The sequence below is a fragment of the Hemiscyllium ocellatum genome, chromosome 3, assembly GCF_020745735.1.
Source record: "Hemiscyllium ocellatum isolate sHemOce1 chromosome 3, sHemOce1.pat.X.cur, whole genome shotgun sequence".
Taxonomy (NCBI): Eukaryota; Metazoa; Chordata; class Chondrichthyes; order Orectolobiformes; family Hemiscylliidae; genus Hemiscyllium; species Hemiscyllium ocellatum.
This window is the reverse complement of record NC_083403.1, coordinates 131,562,020-131,582,250: the sequence shown is the minus strand read 5'-3', so window position 1 is coordinate 131,582,250 and position 20,231 is coordinate 131,562,020. Positions and strand designations below refer to the sequence as shown.

Sequence of the window (20,231 nt, the reverse complement as noted above, 5' to 3'; positions counted from 1 at the left end):
TTCAAGAAATTAACAGGAAAGAAAAGGATTGAAAAAGACAAACTATTTCCACTGGTTGGGGATTCTCTAATTATGTGACATTGTCTCAACATCATCAGTGGCGACCTCCAAGTGAAGCCAAGCTGTTGTCTCCTGCTTTCTATTTGGGCGGCACGGTGGCACAGTGGTTAGCACTGCTGTCTCACAGCACCAGAGACCTGGGTTCAATTCCTGACGCAGGCGACTGTGTGGAGTTTGCACGTTCTCCCTGTGTCTGCGTGGGTTTCCTCCGGGTGCTCTGGTTTCCTCCCACAGTCCAAAGATGTGCAGGTCAGGTGAATTGGCCATGCTAAATTGCCCGTAGTGTTAGGTAAGGGGTAAATGTGGGGGTATGGGTGGGTTGCGCTTCGGCGGGTCGATGTGGACTTGTTGGGCCGAAGGGCCTGTTTCCACACTGTAAGTAATCTAATCTAATCTAATTGGGATCAAACTGTTCATGGAGATGTTAGGAAGCTACACAAAGGGTGGTCGAGGTTTGGAACACGCTTCTACAAAGAACTGATGTTCGATCAGTTGTAGATTTTAAATCTGAGAAAGATCAATTATTGTTAAGCAAAGGTATTTAGATATATGGGCTAAAGACAGGTATATGGAACTAGGCCACAAATCTCATTGAATGGCAGAACAGGCTTGAGGAGCTCCTGTCCTTGTGTTCCTGTGAATTATTTTGTTCAGTTCATCAAGCATCCTCAGAAACATGTTCATTGCTGTTATTTTTAAAGCTGACATGTAGAGCTGAATGTTTGTTCTGAGGTGTTGACCTTGCCATTGGCATGAAATTCACGTCAGGATCACCAAAAATACCAATAGCAAAGCCCACAAGACAACTTTGAAAGAGGGAGTCAGTTAACTGGACATCTTTTTAAGACAGCAGACTGATTGCTGAGTCTGGAAGACCAAGAAAAGGTGTGCAGCATGAACAAATTTGTAACCCTACTATCAGGGTTGGCAGTTGCTGTAGTACATAGAGAGGCACTATGACACCTGCATTCCCCATCACTGGCTGCAGATTAGGTCATTCAGAGGACCAACAGGACCTTTTGACATAAGTGGTAATGCCCCATCTATAGTAATGGCCACAATAATGCAGGTATTTGGAACAGCAACTTCTAAATAGATTAGAGTTTGTTACTTTAATGTCTATTCCTACTGCCATTCAAGGCCAATACCACTGTTTCACAGATGGCCTACTGACATGACAAGCACCGTGTGGGCCAGATTGGAAATCTGGTTAGGTTTTGGAGAATGTCCATATTTGTGCCCACTTAGCTGCCGTTTTTGGATGGGTAAGGTATATAGGACATGCTGTCTCTAATAAAATTGAGATTGGACTAAGTCATAAAGCTAGCATGCTGTTTAATAACACAAAGCTCCAACCTTGTTTGTTTTTGATCTTTTTCCTTTGTCAATGATATTGATTCATTTTCCAAACACTGCTAGTTGTCCTTTGCAATTTTTGATGGTGAAACTTCACGCAGGTGTATCCTGGCAATCAAAATGCACCTCCTTGTAGATCTAGTCACTGCCTCATAGTTTCTAATGTACTCATTTGAAAAAGCAAGTGAGAAGGGTTGTGTTGATTCTTCAAAATGGAATATTCTTTACACATTAAATCAACAGGATAGTTTGGTAGGAGTAGGCAGTAATTTAATTTTGTTCATTTAAATTTGTGATGTTCTAATATATATTTTCTCTCCTGCAGAGTGAAGTAAACTACACTAGTTATCAATACAGTGCTCTGGAGAACTTTGCAGAAGTCTTGTTGAGAGCTGGAAAATTGTCTGAAACCAAAAGTGAAGGGGAAAACCTATTTCCTGCCACAGAAGGTAAAAGTTATCTTCAGTAGGCCCTGTTACAAATTGTATCTGGTTTTACACCATACTCAATCTTGCAGTGTTATCTGTACTAAAAATGTCTCATAATCAATAGAAATCAAATTCCTTTGACATGTCATGTGTGTGCAGAAATGTAAACAGTACATCGTGAAAAATAATAAGCAGACACATGTAAATATATTGCTTATTGCAGCAACAGTGTGCAGATTGTTAGTTCAGGTACACGGTCCTTAACCCGAAATCGTCAGGACCAGCTGTTTTTCCGAATTCAAAAGTTTTCAAATTTCAGAGTAAGTGACAAGTTGATGGTGAAATTTTATAAAGTCTTAGGGGAGGGGCAGACTTATTAGGTAAAACAGGCCTTGAGAGAGAATCCAGGCCTGTCAGTGCTGGGCCACACCCCACCCCATGTCGCACCTGAGTGACACGTATCAAGTGGGTGTCGACTTGGGTGAACTGTTCTCTCCATCCTGGAGGCTCCCTGCCTCCATTCCTAAAGAAAGGCTTTTGCCCGAAACGTCGATTTTCCTGGTCCTCAGATGCTGCCTGAATTGCTGTGCTTTTCCAGCACCACACTAATCTAAACTTTGGTTTCTCGCATCTGCAGTCCTCACTTCTGCCCAGTTAACTGTTTGCATCCCAAACAACCTTGTTCACGACAAAAAAATTCACAAAAAAGACTTTCAGATTTTGGAGCTTTTTGGCTTTTGGAATTCAGATGAAGGATTGTCTACCTTAATATCAAGAATGTGCTTGGTACTTTTTTTAAGAACTCGTGTGAGTGAAATCCATCCTAAATTTTCATCTGTCACTAACCTCAGCTGTTGAAAGTTCGCAATTTTTGAAAAGCGAGTCTCTCTCATGGTGGCAGGCAGGACTTTGTCACTTTCAGTGAAAACGCTGTAGTTAAGAACATGTTTCCAAAATGTTTACTAAAGAATATTTTTGTGAGATTTTGATTTTGTCCAATATTGTGGAATGTTCTGTGGGATATGGAAAATAACATGTGAAGATTGAGAACCGTGCTATAAAATAGTTGATCTATTTCCTAACAGTTGATTTATAGTTGATTTGTTTCCTAACATCTAATCAAAAGTGGGTATTGCGTTGCCAGTATCTGTAGTTTACATTTATGAAAGGCTGATGCATGTGTACGGGGTCAGTAGATGTGTTGCCAATTCATGTCATCTTTGGGGAGTATTGAATTTTAGGACAAAAGCAATCCAACTGTGCTCTAAATAATTTAGACAACTGGACACTGTTCTTGAATGTCCTTTACTCATAGTCTTTTTTTTTCCCCCCGATTTCTCTTTTCTTGGCTATTTCATGTGTTTTTCAGAGTGTTCTGCTAATGTACTGAGGACCTAATTCTCTTTTCAGAGAGGTGAATCAGTCCCTAGCTCCATTAAAACCAACCTGGGAAAAACACATGTCCGTCAGTAATACTCATGAGCTACGCTGATCCAATTTATAATTATGTGTTCATTGATTATCTCATTAATTTAAAAATAGCATTCACATTAATTAAAAAGAGGACACATGAGCATTTTTCAACTAAGTTCTTATGAAAACAAACATTTTACTCAAGTACTCAAATCTCTAATGAAAACAAGCATTTGTACTTTAAATAAAGGACTGTCAATCAAACTGTTCACATAACAGGCACCCCGCCATGCTAATGTTATGTAGTAAAATCAGTCATGTCGCACCAGTCTTATAATGATAACCCATGGACTCATGTCAAGGGAGAGGGAAATAGCAATAACTTTTTTAAAACCCTGAACAGCCAAATCATTTGACAGCTTTGAACATTGTCTGATAGCTTTGAACATTCTCTGGCAGATTTCACTTTTCACATTAATGTGTTTAAATATAGCACTGCCAAAGGGCATCTGTCACCCTTGTGGTATCCTGAAACCAAATCCAAAGGACTATCTAATATCTTAAAAGTGGTACCCTGGCTATCCAGAAAAATACATGAAAAACAGACCAGATCTAGCCTGTTCTGCTTTGTACACACCGGCTTATACGATACAGGGGAGCCAGAATCCAGTTTGACTGGAGGGAGCTGATCATTTATGTAGCCAGTAGTCTCTGTGAACTACACGGAAACCTATTCTGTCTTGCCCCCAATCCTGTCCCAGTATAAATAAAAGGCACCTTGTTTGGGGCAGGATTGGCAAATTGCAGCTGACCTTTGACATGACAGAAGCTGTGTCTGTCAAAACTTCAGGCCTGAAACATAATTACAAAAGGTGTAAATACTACTTCAGAGGAGTTTATTTAAATTTCCAGCTCAATGAATTACGTATTAGATATCTGATTTCAAGAAAGTAAGCTGCCCAGCAGTTTTCTATTCATTTATGCTTGTATCAATATAATGTAGATGACATAGATTATTATGCTTCTAAGAGCATTAAATAATATCCTTGGGATCTCTGATAACTGATGGATGAGCTAGTAATGATTGAAGTTATGTTTTCATTGGCGGCTATTTGATGATAGTAGAGTGCCAGAACCTGAAGTAATCATGAATAAGTCATCCATCAAAAGATACCCATTTATAATGTGAGTTGAAATCTCAAATGGAATTACTAATTGGGCCATTTTGTAAATATGTTAACTGGGTATGACATCAGGATTAATTTGCTCCGCATGCACAGCTATTGGGCAAGTGTTACAAAAATTACTAAAACTTTCTAATACCCTAGATCAGTCATGATTTGTTCTAAAATTGCATTCAGTGCCAAGTCTGCTCATCATTTGAGAATTAAGGTTGGTGGAAACTAAAAGCTTAAAATAAAATATTCGATTGTTAAGAAATCTGAGTTTCTCAATTGGATTTCATTTTTGTGCCTTTAGATGTAAAAGCTAGATAGCTTTATCTAAATGAATACTCTGTAGATGTAGGATTTGCTTTGTTGTAAAGTCAATTTGTGAGATCTGTATGGCACAGTGGATTCAAGTACTGCCTTTTCATTTTTAGTGTATGGATGTAATTTCATTTTGAGGTTGATCTGATGAAGTAATGTATCCATTGGTATCAGCAAAATGATTGTGGGCAGATCTGAGCTTCTTTCTGAGTGGGTGTGACTTGCAGCAGAAAAGTATCTGTAATTCAGAATTTCTTCATTAATCTCACCCAGTCACACTCAGCCCACAGTGATTGCTGTGAGAAATTGAAATGTCACACAACGCAGGACGGATTCAATTCTGGAGCTTGGTTCGTTTTTAGAACAGTGAGGAGGATTTGATCCTGTACTTAATCCATCTTGCACTTAAAGAAAAATTTCAAAGGAAAGTAGGGATGTCTGTTCTCTAGCCCAATCCTCCTCTTTGCTTCACCAACAAAAAAACATCAGGACATTCAATATTTGCCTTATTGCCATTTACAGAACTGCTGTGTTCATTTTCAAAACATTTTTATACTTTCAACTTGCCTTATATAAGGATTTATTGCATTTCTCTGAAAGATCCCAAGACGTATTTGAGTGTTAGGCAATAGAGTTGTGCTTAAAGCAGATTCCACCAACAGAACTGAAGTGAATGATGTGTTTGAGACTGGAACTTGCCTACCTGGTGAGAGTTTGTGCTCCGTTACTTTTGGTTCTGTTTAATGAGAGAGGATTTGCATATCCCTGGTATAAAGACCAGTTTGCTGCTTAATGTTTTCATGTTATGGATAAAGAATCAAAGGATAATCAATTCTTTACTGACAACAGAAAGTTTTTAGAAGTTGTGAAATGAAGATTAGTAATGAATTTTCTTGTAAAAGGTGGGTCAGTATGCATGTTTAGTTCAGTTACGATTGCAATTGGTACGCAAATTTAACACTATTAAAGAAGGTTACTATAGTGGTCTATCTTACACATTTTGAATTCTTTCCCATCTTTTCACAGTTCTTTTGCAGCTAGCCAGTGATGCTTTACCCAAAGACATGACCTTAGCCCTAGCCTACCTTCTGGCCCTGCCTCAGGTACAGTAGTGAACTTTCTGCTTGTATGTGTAATCTGTAACTTTAAAAGAATGATGCAGAATAAAGTTTTACTGCAGCTTCATTTGTACGTTTCTGAATTTCTTTGAGGATAAATTATTTCCAGCTGGATTTTTTTTAAGAAACTACACAACTGTGTACCATCGCTAACCTACTGCTGAAGCCTAGAGATGGAAATTAAATAGCCATTATTTTTGATAATGGCTCATATAAATTCAAATATCTGAGAGTAAGGGTTGTTGTAGGCCTTATTTCTAGCATTTTTTGACCAGTCAAAAAATGTTTATACTTTTCACAATATTAATTAAAGTAATTGATTATAAGAATATAAAGGTTACTACATCGCCTCTCATAGGATCATATAAATCATAGAATCCCTAGAGTACTGAGGCAGGCCATTCAGCCTATTGAGTCCATATCATCCCTCTAAAGAGCATCCTACCCAGACCCACTCCCTACCCACCTGTTACCCTGCAAGTCCCATAGCTAATCCACCTAGTCGTTACATCCCTGGACACAGAACAATTTAGCATGGCCAAACCACTTAACCTGCACATCTGGGAGAAAGAGGGTGGAATTAAATCTGGGTCCCTGGTACTGTGAGACAGCAGTGCTAGGCACTGAGCCATTGTACTATCCCACCATAGGCAGCATGCACATGCAGAACTTCTTTAAAACTCACCTCTAACCAAATAGTCAACTATCCTAATATCAGCTTTTTCATTTGGTGTGTTTTCTTTTGAGTTATGTAATCTTTCAACCTTGCAAGCCATTGAATCTGTTGTGCTTGTGCCAGCTCTTTATTAGAGCTTTCCAATTAAATTCACTCCTGTTTTCCCCATAGCCTTGTAACTTGTACATTTCTGAAACATTAATTCATATTTCCCATGTTAAAATCCCTATATAAAGACAAGTTGTTGCTTTCTTTACATTCTTGTTAGCAATGTGCTTGCTTGATTGTGTAACAGTTTTGTATTTTCAAGTTCCAAGACTGAAAATAGTTTCCATGAGTTTTAACTGTATGACTTTGTGTTTTCTGTTGGAAAGAGGTCAGAATGTATTTCACAAGTTTCTTCAATCAAGTCCAGGCAGTAATTTTCGTCAAGTCACGTTTACTTTGATTTGCTGAACTATTTCTACCGAAATAAAAGCCACTCTGAAGCTACTACTAATTTGTTAGATCCAGTTGAATGCATCTTGTTCTTCAACAATTGCAGGAGTTGTGCAACCTGCAGGAACAATATAATATCTGTCACAGGGAAATGTTACAATCTGCCACAAAAGATGTGATAATTGGATACTCAGAACATAAGAATTTAATTGGGAAGAGAACAGAGAAGCAGAATAGTAGACTGTGACTAGTGTATTAACACAGTACCAGTGCTTGGAATACAGCTGTTCACTATCTATGTAATATTTTCCAAATTTCCTGATGACACGAAAGCAGGTAGGAATGTGAGATGTGACACAGTTGCAAGCAGGCTTCAAAGGACTTGGACAAGCTAAGTGAATAGGCAAGATTGTGGTATACAATACATCATGTCACTTAATGTGACCATATCTACTTTATTAGAAAACCATAAAGGTAGACTATTTCTTAAATGGTGAGAGAGTTGGAAGTGCTGGTGTCCAAAGAGACGTGGATGTCCTCCATGATTCACTGAGTGCTAGCATGCAAATACAGCAAACAATTATGAAAGTAAATAGTATGTTCATCAGAAGGGGATTTGAGTACAGAAGTAGAGATGCATTGTTTTGATTGTATATAACACTAGTGAGACTTCACGTGGAGTATGGTGCATAGTTTTCATTTCTTTATCTGAGGTACCTATCTGAGTTTATCTTGCGATAAAGAGAATGCAGCAGATATTCCTCGGAACTATTTGCTGGGGTAGCAAATAGTGACTTGTGAGGAGAGAGTAAAGAAACTGGGCCTGGTATTCTCAAGACATTGGGAGAATAAGAAGTGGTTTCATTGAAAGTTGCAAAATTCTTACAGGGGTGCATGTGGATAAGATATGTAGATAAGTGGAGAGTCTAGAGTCTCAGACTAAGGGGCATTTAAGCCTGAGCTGAGGAGGAAATGCTTCAGGCAGAAGATGGTGAATCTTCGTAACTATCTAGTATGGACTTGTAGAAGCCCAATCATTGTTCATTGCAGAAATCAATACATTTCTGAAGGCTCATTACACAAGGGACAATATGGGAAAAATGGTGTGCTATAGATGAACAACCATGGTCTGTTTGAATGGTGGGCCAGGCTTGATTGGTGGAATGCTCCTGCTCCTGTGTTCTTCCATCACAGTTATGTCATTTTTAACTTTGACTGGTATGGTGGTGAAAGGTTGGCTATGAATTTGTGAGGCTGGAGTATGTTCAAATAGCTTGGAGCAGAATAAAAGATTGTAGATGGGGCTCCCTTTGCAAGGTGGGCAAAGGTGTTTTTTTTTCCCCAGCTGGTTTGATGACAGCAGTTTTAAGGGAAAGGAAATGGTTTACAGTATCAGCTAGCGTGGGCGTTGGTGGTCGCATTTTAATGAGATTTCATGTGAATGACCTCAAGGGAGCTGGAGCTGGGTCTTAGGGAAAAGATGAACTGTGATGGCATATTAAAGTTGATGAGATAGAAGCAAAAGGATGGTGCAACCCTGATGCATGGGCAAGGTTTGGTTTAGTGAGAAAAAAGAAAGCTAAGGGAGACACTCGCGGAACTGTGTGGAGATGATTAAAGTTTAGAATAAATGGTAGCAACAAGAAATGTAGGAGGCATAAACTGTAGTCTAGGAAGGAAAGATGACTCTGAGAAGGAAGGAGAAGAGATGGGTAAGGGCCCAGCAACAAAAAAAAAGGTGGTCAGCAGCAGAGCCTGCAGTGTACTTATGAGTTCAGAGTTCAGGCATCATGTATGCTTCCTTATCACCGTTTTCACCAAAACTGGGTGGTACACAGTAACATCAGGCATGTCTTATCAATGTCTGTATTTGTGGACTCTTTCAACAAGAGTATGTGGCAGAAATCTCCACCTCCCAATCATACAATATTTCCAGCCTCCTTTTACTCCTTATTATAACTATCCTACTGACATTTTAAGAATCAGTGGAAGCACCATGTTCCACATATTGGTAAACTGTTGAGCACGCAGATGTGTGAAGCTCTACAACACTGATGTCAAATTGAATCCCATCAGTACAGAGGAGGTGAGATTGCAATCTGTTTTGCTTGTTTATCTAATTTTGTGTCATCTAGTAATAGCTGCATTTAGGTGTTGCAAATGTTTTTCATATCATTCAGTGAACTTTTAGAGATGCAGCAACTTCCAGAAGATTTTTATCCATATAATTGTCTCCCAAAGACCCAAGTTTTACTAGTCACTAAAGGGAGCTTTGCTAATACTCGCAACTTTACATACTTTGAATTACAAACACAACAGGACTGTTATCATATGATGATTTCCTCAACTGCCTTTGGACTCCTGCATGACTTTTGAAGTGCAGACACCACCACAGCCCATTCACCTAGATTCTTTCAGATAATTTTATTGGTTACTCAAGTTGAAGAAGGAGCATGAAACCATGAAAATGTCTGGGTCTAAAGATGCGGTAACCTGGTTTACATTAGAAGCTAAGTGACATATAATTTTACTTATGAAACAGAGTTGTAGACAGAATTAGAAATGCAGTTTTCTCCCTTAAGAAGTTCTGAAAGGTGCATATCATTCCCCTTTTTCTGTTGTCTCTTCATCTTAATCTTAAATATATCTCCATAATTCTATTGGAAATCCATTCTCCTTGAATAAGTTGACTGATTGCTGGAATAAGCACATTTGATGAAATTCAACCAGTTGCTGTGGAAGTGGGTTTTTTGCCAAGACAAGAAAAGGTGCAATAGTGGCCAATTTAAGTGGTAAGATGTGAGATGTTTTGTAAAAAAAGGTATAATATTGAACAAGAGCTTCTGGAGTGAGGGCTATTCTTGAAGCTATCTTTCTCTTCTGACATGGGTTACTCTGGAAGATGTAAAGATCCACATATTTTCCTCTTTGGGTTCTAGCAATAGAAGTTGGATGGCTATATCACTGAAATACCAGGAGAGTTCTGCAACCTGTCAAATAAAAACTTGGTTATGTGTATTTTTAGCTGTGTAGCAAATTATTGCTTTTTGAAGCAGTGAGCAGGATACTTTGAGACAAACTAATCCCAAGAGTCTTTGGATTAAAGAAAATATGCCTGATGACAGTCCTTTAATTGGGGTGCTGTTTGTTACAAAGCTTTAAGTACATGACAGGCAGTAACATCTAAAACCTTCCAACCAAAAACATATCTCTCTCTTCCCCTCTCTCTCTTTCCCTCACTTTCCTCATCCATGAAAGGACTGAATAACCAAGGAAGCTTAAAGGAAAGAATTCTAACATGTAAAGACCTAGTCCACAATATCAACGATCAACATGAAGAACGACCAGCACTCTACAGACACCAGTGTGTTATCATCACTAAAACCAAAAGAAATTGAAGAGACGTTTTAACTTGAGATCTGGCTTTTTGATCTTCAAAACTTCGTTCTCTGTCTATTTTGTTTTCCATAGATTGTGCGCATATTTGCACGTTTTATATATATTCAGAATCTCTGAAAGGGTGTAGTTTAAAATGTATAATGGCTGATTTTGAAATTTGTTCTCATCTCTGCCATTTGGTAAAGCTAAGTATGTTGCAGTCAATACATTTATTTTTCATTAATGAAGAAACCTGGTTTGTCCTGAGCAGCGATCCACCAGGATTAGTTATCTTACTAGTTGTCTTGAGTTTTAATGGTGGGGCATGATTATCTGTGCACTCCTCCCAGTTAAATCATGACAAAGGGTTTAACGATCAGAGTCACTTTGTCCATTGTGCATCATGGGCAGCTATTGGCTAGTATTAATCCTGTATTGAGGCAACAATTCTGAATCTGCCGCAAACTCAAATCACCCAATAATCTGCCAGAAACTGGCATTCAGATCAAATACATGAAACTATCGCTGTATTAAGATGGGGGAGAGAAGATCTATGACCAGTGTAAAAAATATTATGTTAACTGAGAGTTACACCATTACCTTCTGGCACATGAGGCTCTGCTCAGGTTTATAAAATGGGAGGACAGGTGGTAAATGTAATTCAGTGCAGAGTAATTTGGAGAAGTGTATTTTGCAAAAAGAAAATGCAAATCCTGAACAAGTTTATTGGCAGCATGAAGAAACAGATGGAGATAGGTATGCTGGTACTCTCATTTTTGCAGCTGGGAATGGGAATAAATATCATAAAACGAAGAAGAATTGGTGTTTTATGGATGGGACAATGAATGTAAAAGCAATTTTGGTGAAAACAAAACATTTCTGTCGGTGGTATTTTATTAGATTTTCTTTCTTTCTTGCGACTAAATTTATTGGGTGAAAAACCGTGTTGGCGCATCGGCTTTTTTTTTCTATCTGGTTAAAATACAACTTTGTTCAGTTTAGGAGTCAATCATTGAATCCCTGCAGGCCATTGCCCATCAAGCCTGCACTGACCCACTGAAGAGCATCCCACCCAGACTCTCACCCCCTACCCTTTCCCCTGTAACTGCATTTCTCATGGTCAATCCACCTGCCTGCACATCTCTGGACACCATGGGCAACTTAGCATAGCCAATCCATGTAACTTGCACACCTTTGAACCGAGAGAGGAAGCCAAAGCACCCAGACGAAACTTGCACAGACACTGAGAGAGTGTGCAGGCTCCACACAGTCACCCCAAGATGGAATTGTACCTGGTTTCCTGGCTTTGAGGCGGCAGTGCTAACCACTGAGCCACCCCTAATGTGACCTGCATTCTGATATGTAAACATATTATACCAAAATCCTTGACTTTATCAGTCATTATGTTCAAAGCATTATTGTTTTAACAGCAGCCTGTGATTATAAGGTAATCATTTACCTCCAGCATGAATCTAAATGCTGAAAAAACAATTTTTAGTTTTTAAAGTGTATCACTATTGCATTAGCAAATGTAGCAGTTCAACTGCCCATGACAAAGTCCAAAACAGAAATTACTTGTATGTCAATTAATTTGTTTTGGTGAGATTGAGGGGAAAGTCTTGACTCTCCGAACTCCCATCCCCTCTCCTTCCTTGCTCCTGCCATGCAGACTTCCACATTCTCCTAAACAAGCAGCTGTGCTTCTCTGTCCTCTGGAGACCAGATTGAAGATTTTGTGTGGAAATAATTAAAAATGGAGAACAAGACCAATAAACTCCATTCCTGCTGGCATCTCGCTGATTCGGACTTTAAGGGCACCTATCCCCTGTTGAAATTTTACGGATACCTATCCGATTTTGACAACAATTTCTTTAAATTTAGTAATTCAGTCATGTTATCATATCACAGATTTCATTTTAATCTGAGGTTTGATCAGAGGAGCAGTGGTAGCTGAAAGAGATGTGATAGAAAGAATAGGGAATGTAATACTGTCAGAGTGGATAGCTCTGATTGAGGAGTTAAAGCAAGTGCAGTGTACCGACAGGTCCCCTCAGCGGTAATGAAGATTCTTCAAAAACTGAAATGCCACACTCATACTATTGCAAAAAACGAAGAGCAGTTTAGTGGTGATCCTGCAATGTCAGAGAATATCACTTTGAGATCTTGTATAAACTACAACCAGGGCTGCTGCAAACAGCAGAAGCAGAGTATTGAATGTAACCTAGACCAAGATTTCAAATAACAGCATGGTAAAGAATCACATCATAAAATTTCTTTTGAAATGGTACAAACATTACTACTAACTGCAGGATTTCATAATGTTGAAAATACCTGAAAGATTTAAATACAAGTAATTATTATCATTTTGCTCACCTGCAGAGTAGTATTTGTACAAATTGACACTGGAGAACGAATTGTGTGATGTTTGCAAACTGCAATATCCCTTCAAAGGGAACATTTCTGTGTTTACCCTCTGTTGGATAGCTGAATTTAGAAAAGTATGAAATAGTCTACTTGATTTGGAAATGAACTACACCATAATCTGCAAGTTATTTATGAAATACATTATGACATTTAAATGAAAGAAATGACGTTGAATGGACTTTTCACATATTGAATAGCATTGTAAAATATTTCAGTATTTTCCTACCAGATAGCTGAAGTTAAAGTTTACTTTTTAAAGATAAATTAGTCCTTGATGACAATTATACTGTAAATAGTTTGATTTATGAAATTTCTGTTCTTCTTTCATTTCTGATAGATTGTGGATGCCACTAAGTGCTTTGAGAAGCAACCTCATTCAGCTTTGTCCCTCCAGTTTGCTGGATACTATTACGCCTTACAGATCTACATTCGCTTGAGTCCATGTTTTAAGGAAAAGTGTCACTCCATATACAGGGTTAGTGCTTACTTTTCCTTAGAAATTAAATCAGTCACAATAGAAATGTATGTAATTAAAATGCCATTTGTTGAAAGCAGTGTCAAAATTGTATTCCAAATTATGTTAGGAACGGTGTTTCATTTTCTGTCAAGTAATGACTGGCAAATCAGTATATAAATAACAATAATAGTAATTATGTAAAAAAAATTGTATGACAGTAACAAAAACATCAATTTCTGGTGAGATCTTATTAAAGTTCATTAAAGAACTGACAAAAATAGACTGGAAGCAGAGCCTAGCGGGGAATACAGTAGAGCAAAATGGCAGGAGTTTGTGGGTATAACTGAGGACACTGTACAGAGGTTCATCCCCAAGAAAAGAAAGATCATCTGGGGAGGGATTAGACAGCCATGACTGACAAAGGAAGTCAGGAAATGTATTAAAGAAAAAGAGAGATCCTATAAAGTGGCCAAGAGCAGTGGGAAATCCGAAGATTGGGAAGGCTACAAAAACAAACAGAGGATAACAATGAGAGAAATAAAGAAGGAGAGGATCAAATATGAAGGTAGGCTAGCCAGTAATATTAGAAATGACAGTAAAAGTTTCTTTCAATACATAAGAAACAAACGACAGGCAAAAGTAGACATTGGGCCACTTCAAACTGATGCTGGAAGCCTAGTGATGGGAGATAAGGAAATAGCAGGAGAACCTAACAAGTACTTTGCGTCAGTCTTCACAGTGGAAGACATGAGTAATATCCCAACAATTAAAGGGAGTCGGGGAGCTGAGTTGAGTATGGTTGCCATTACAAAAGAGAAAGTGCTAGAAAAGCTAAAAGGTCTTAAAATTGATAAATCTCCTGGCCCCGATGGGATACATCCTAGAGTTCTGAGGGAGGTGGCTGAGGGAATAGCGGAAGCGTTGGTTGAGATCTTTCAAAAGTTACTGGAGTCAGGAAAAGACCCAGATGACTGGAAGATCGCTGTTGTAATCCCCTTGTTCAAGAAAGGATCAAGACAAAAGATAGAAAATTATAGGCCAATTAGCCTAACCTCGGTTGTTGGTAAAATTCTAGAATCCATCATTAAGGATGAGGTTTCTAAATTCTTGGAAGAGCAGAGTCGGCTTATAAAAAGTCAACATGGATTTAGTAAAGGGAGGTCGTGCCTGACAAACCTGTTGGAATTCTTTGAAGAGGTGACAAGTAGGTTAGACCAGGGAAACCCAGTGGATGTGGTCTATCTAGACTTCCAAAAGGCCTTTGATAAAGTGCCACACGGGAGGCTGCTGAGGAAGGTGAGGGCCCATGGTGTTCGAGGTGAGCTACTGATATGGATTGAGGATTGGCTGTCTGACAGAAGGCAGAGAGTTGGGATAAAAGGTTCTTTTTCGGAATGGCAGCCGGTGACAAGCGGTGTCCCGCAGGGTTCAGTGTTGGGGCCGCAGCTGTTCACGTTATATATTAATGATCTGGATGAAGGGACTGGGGGTATTCTAGCGAATTTGCCGATAAAATAAGTTAGGTGGACAGGCAGGTAGTACTGAGGAAGTGGGGAGGCTGCAGAAAGATCTAGACAGTTTGGGAGAGTGGTCCAGGAAATGGCTGATGGAATTCAACGTGAGCAAATGCGAGGTCTTGCATTTTGGAAAAAGGAATACAATCATAGACTACTTTCTAAACAGTGAGAAAATTCGTAAAGCCAAAGTACAAAGGGATCTGGGAGTGCTAGTCGAGGATTCTGTAAAAGTAAATATGCAGGTTGAGTCTATGATTAAGAAAGCGAATGCAATGTTGTCATTTATCTCAAGAGGGTTGGAATATGAAAGTACCCTTGTGCTACTGAGACTTTATAAAGCTCTGGTTAGGCCCATTTGGAGTACTGTGTCCAGTTTTGGCCCCACACCTCAGGAAGGACATACTGGCACTGGAACGTGTCCAGCAGAGATTCACACGGATGATCCCTGGAATGGTAGGTCTAACGTACGAGGAATGGCTGAGGATCCTGGGATTGTATTCATTGGAGTATAGAAGATTAAGGGGAGATCTAATATAAACTTACAAGATAATACAAGGCTTGGAAAGGGTGGACGCTAGGAAATTGTTTCCATTAGGCGAGGAGACTAGGACCCGTGGACACAGCCTGAGAATTAGAGGGAGTCAATTCAGAACAGGAATGCGGAGACATTTCTTCAGCCAGAGAGTGGTGGGCCTGTGGAATTCATTGCCGCAGAGTGCATTGAAGGCCGGGACGCTAAATGTCTTCAAAGCAGAAATTGATAAATTTTTGATGTCACGAGGAATTAAGGGCTAAGGGGAGAATGCGAGTAAGTGGAGTTGAAATGCCCATCAGCCATGATTTAATGGCGGAGTGGACTCGATGGGCCGAATGGCCTTACTTCCACTCCTATGTCTTATGGTCTTATGTTTATTACTTGCACTGAGCTGCATTACTTTGAACATGATAAAAAGGTTGATGCTAAAATAAATTACCCTAAATGATGTACATTAGATATTATTGCTGCAGTGTTTTGTAAAGCAATAAGCTGCATTTTTAAAAATCTAAACTGACAACCACAGACTTATGTAATCAATCTAAAAGCAATTTACTAAGTGATTCACCTGGACTTGATTTTTGTACAAGGTTTGTTGCTACCATACATGTGCCGTACCCTGTACTTAGAGCTGCTCAAGTTGATTTAAAAAAAATCACCATTTATGTTCTCAAGATAACATGTCTTAATCCATCATTTAATATCTGTTGAAACTTGAAATCAATACTTAGTTTTGATAGCAGAAAGTAAAACTTTTCTACTAAGTGCGTCTTTCTATGCTATGGAGTTTCAAATCTCTAAATGATCATGGCTTAAATAATATCATTAAAAATATGAAGGATTTAATTTGAAAGATTTAAAGAAAACATTTCGTTCTCATTTTCATTGAAGTAGTTGAATTTGTTATGTGGAAATGTTTGTCCTAAGTTTTAAGTGCCTTGCTTGCATGACTTAAGATTAAATGGCACCATCTGTTAGTTAAGCCAGATTCCTGGTGAAGTCACAAATGGTGTGGCCGGGAACTGCCAAAATGTCATGAGCCTAGCCCTTATTACAATTAGAAGACAGGTACCATCCTATGTAGTAACTAAGAGCATAAAGAATGCTACTTTCCTTCATGATTTTCTGCCCCTGCCTATTTTATTTTTGATCCTGATATCTTATTCATCTACGAGCATCTTTTCATCATATTAGTTTTGTTCAATTCCTTGTGCCAAAGAACAAATTAGTATTCGATGTAACAGGAAGCATTCCGCAAGATTATGGAACTTCCCCACATAATTCTGGATCAGTGGTGCTGGAAGAGCACAGTAGTTCAGGCAGCATCCAACGAGCAGTGAAATCGACGTTTCGGGCAAAAACCCTTCATCAGGAATAAAGGCAGTGAGCTGGAAGCATGGAGAGATAAGCTAGAGGAGGGTAGGGGTGTGGAGAAAGTAGCATAGAGTAGGTGAGTGAGGGAGGGGATGAAGGTGATAGGTCAGAGAGGAGAGGGTGGAGTAGATAGGTGGAAAAGGAGCTAGGCAGGTCGGACAAGTCTTGGGGACAGTGTTGAGCTGGAAGTTTGGAACTCAGGTGAGATGGGGGAAGGGGAAATGAGGAAACTGTTGAAGTCCACATTGATGCCCTGGGGTTGAAGTGTTCCGAGGCGGAAGATGAGGCGTTCTTCCTCCAGGCATCTGGTGGTGAGGGAGAGGCGGTGAAGGAGGCCCAGGACCTCCATGTCCTCAGCAGAGTGGGAGGGGGAGTTGAAATGTTGGGCCACGGGATGGTGTGGTTGATTGGTGCGGATGTCTCGGAGATGTTCGCTAAAGCGCTCTGCTAGGAGGTGCCCAGTCTCCCCAATGTAGAGGGGACCGCATCGAGAGCAACGGATACAATAAATGATATTGGTGGATATGCAGGTAAAACTTTGATGGATGTGGAAAGCTCCTTTAGGGCCTTGGTTAGAGGTGAGGGAGGAGGTGTGGGCACAGGTTTTACAGTTCCTGTGGTGGCAGGGGAAAGTGCTAGAATGGGAGGGTGGGTTGTAAGGGGGTGTGGACCTGACCAGGTAGTCACGGAGGGAACGGTCTTTGCAGAAGGCGGAAAGGGGTGGGGAGGGAAATATTTTCCCCACATGATTGCCAAGTTTAGATGGATACATCATCAGCAACGGTGTGCAGCTTACCTTTTCTCACTAAATTACTAGGTATTAGCTAATTCCATGTTTTCCAGTTAAATACTTCTGTCACTTCTTTTGCTATTTGGTCTCTCCTAGAGCATAAAACTAGAGTCTGTTAGCAATTGTTTCTAGAGCTATTACAGGTCAGGTATCCATTGTCTGCATGTCAGAAAACCAATAAGACCGAAAAACCGAAGGTCTTTTCAAAAGCAGACCCAAATGGACCCATAGACACAGAGTGCTAGCCTATTCAGGGGAAAAAAAAACTTTGCTTTCCCCAAATTAACCTTTATCCCCAAGAGCTGAACTCAGTGAGTCTACAGGCCCATTTCGGTCCAATGAGTTATGCAAACTTTTTTCCGAAGGACTCAACACAGCTGAACAGATCCAAGCAGACTATATTGGGGCAGCAAGGTTGCTCATTGGTGAGTACTGTTGCCTCAATGCCAGGAACCTGGGCTTGATTCTACCATCAGGTGACTGTATGGAGTTTTCATGTTTTTCCCATGTCTGCGTTGGTTACCTCCAGGCGCTCTGGTTTCCTCCCACAGTCCAAACGTGCAGGTTAAATGGATTGGCCATGGGAAAGTTAGGGTTACAGGGATAAGATAGGGTGGTGGGTTTGGGTGAGATGCTCTTTAGAAAATCCGTGTAGATTTGATTGGCTGAATGGCTTGCTTCACTACTGTCGGGATTCTATGATATTCAAAAATATCCTTTATAGAAACAGAGTTACTTCCAATTTTTTTTAGATGAAGGATTCCCAACCTGGATATTTCACATTCTTTCTACAGATGCTTTACATTTCTCAGATTAAACTGAGGATGACCTGGCACCATATTATTTTCTTTAGTTCCTACTTTGTCCAATGACAATTCTTCTTTTAATAACCCAGATAATGTGTGATTGAAATCAATGATTTGTGTGAGTCGAGATCAACACCTGACATGCATCTCAAGAGAGATGCACAGTGCAAAATACCCCAAAAATCCCAGTTAACTCTGTTTAGTAGATTTCCTATTTTTATGCCTAAACAAAATGGATAAGGATCATTCAAATTTTAATTAAAGTTGCATAATGATGGATAGAGATACAAATGGATAATCTGCACTCATAGAATAATGATATCTCGGAAGATTTCTGTATGGAATATCTTACTTGAATATTATTCGTCAGGCACACTCTATCTTAATTGCCGTCAATGCTCACTTGTGCAATTTACTGAAATATTTTCCCAAGTTATGCTTTTTCTCCACTAAGACATCAGTGTCAATGTTTTGTTGTCAATGTTTGATGCTTCGGCAGTTTAGAATTGTTTATTTTCATGACCTTGGTATAGTCAACTGTCCAGCCTTAGTATAGTCAATCTTTAGCAAACTGTTTCTAAATAAGGCAGGATTAGCTTGAGAATTAGTCTTATTTTGCAAATCTACTCTCAATGCAACGTGTAAAACTGAAGAAACTGTTTTGTCCAAAGACCTTCTGAGAATTTTGAAGAATGGATTTGAAACTATTTTCTTCGTAGTGGCAGTAAATGGCATTTTCTTTTTACAGTTGTCAAACTAATTCTTCTGATACCAGCTATAATAGATATTATGAGTATTTTTTGAGGCTATACTACATCCTGCATATATTAACTACACATATTGTAATTATTCAGAAATCCAAGAATAGGTCTGAGACATACTCAGAGAAGACTTCTGCTCAGATCTTTCCAATGGGAAAGTAGTTGTTGCAGCAGCATAGACAGGAGTTCATCAGGACCTGGGAGAAGTCCCAAAGTGGTTGACTCCACAGCACAATATGGTATAGTTGCAGAATTCGGCCATTTGGCTTTTCAAGTATGCTCTGCCATTCAATCATAGATGAAATGTTTTGCAACTCCACTGGAGTTACCTAAGAAGTTGAAACTTCCAAAGAGCAATTACCTGTCCTATAGAATCTTCTGGAAAGATCCCAACTCTGAGGTGGAGTCTCCGTGGGTTCTAGCTGACTAAGCTTAGAGGAATTAAAACCTGCTGTTATTCCTATTCAATTGACTTTCCACAGACGCCCCACCCCCGACTCATTCCAAGCTTCTCCAGTTGACTTTAACCACCACCTTCCTACTTCTTGCACCCAATCTATCCCAGCAACCCTAAATTCCCCACCTACTCCAACCACTACCAACCTAAACCAACCTCTTGGCCACTTAACTATCACCCTTACTCCTCCATCTATCACCCCTACTCTTACAACCACCTGACTGCCCCTGCCAATCCTACCAATTCACCCTGGCACCCCAACTCCTCACCCACTGTCAGCCCGCTACCTCAACCACTGAGCCCTCAACTTCCACATTCATTACCTTGCACCACCTGGCACTTTCACCCCTGACTTGCACACCTTCACTCAGTTGCTGTGAAAGTGGTTTCAGAATCTTTTAAATCCTGGAATACGGATTGCTGTGATAAAGGGTTGTATCTTGAAGACTGGTCCACTTCCCTTTTGGCTGGGTGGATTCCTGGACCATGCAAGACTGCTTTTGCAAAGCTCAGACTTCTGCACAGAGAGCTCCTTTAAAGTTGTGTAAACCTTTGATCAGGATTGGAAATCCAGTTTCAAATCTGGATTGAAAATAGAGTTTTATTTTGAGCATCCTGTATTCCATGGAAGATTCAGAATGAAAAGAATGAAATTCCTTTTTTTTTCAAATCATGGACACTTGTAATTGGTCGTTGTCAGATTCAATTTACTTCACCTTCACCTCAAGTCCTTAAGAACCATCAGGGTGAATT

General features: G+C 39.6%; 1 protein-coding gene across 3 annotated transcripts in view; it reads left to right on the top strand.

The window, feature by feature from the left end:
• The window catches only part of nbas (NBAS subunit of NRZ tethering complex), a 255,796-nt gene that overhangs the window by 159,083 nt on the left and 76,482 nt on the right, over nt 1-20,231 (top strand). For all 3 annotated transcript variants that reach the window (XM_060853540.1, XM_060853548.1, XM_060853560.1), the window contains 3 exons: nt 1,742-1,865; nt 5,774-5,850; nt 13,119-13,256. In XM_060853540.1, the coding sequence (XP_060709523.1) occupies nt 1,742-1,865; nt 5,774-5,850; nt 13,119-13,256 (339 nt within the window). The remainder of the gene's footprint in view (nt 1-1,741; nt 1,866-5,773; nt 5,851-13,118; nt 13,257-20,231) is intronic.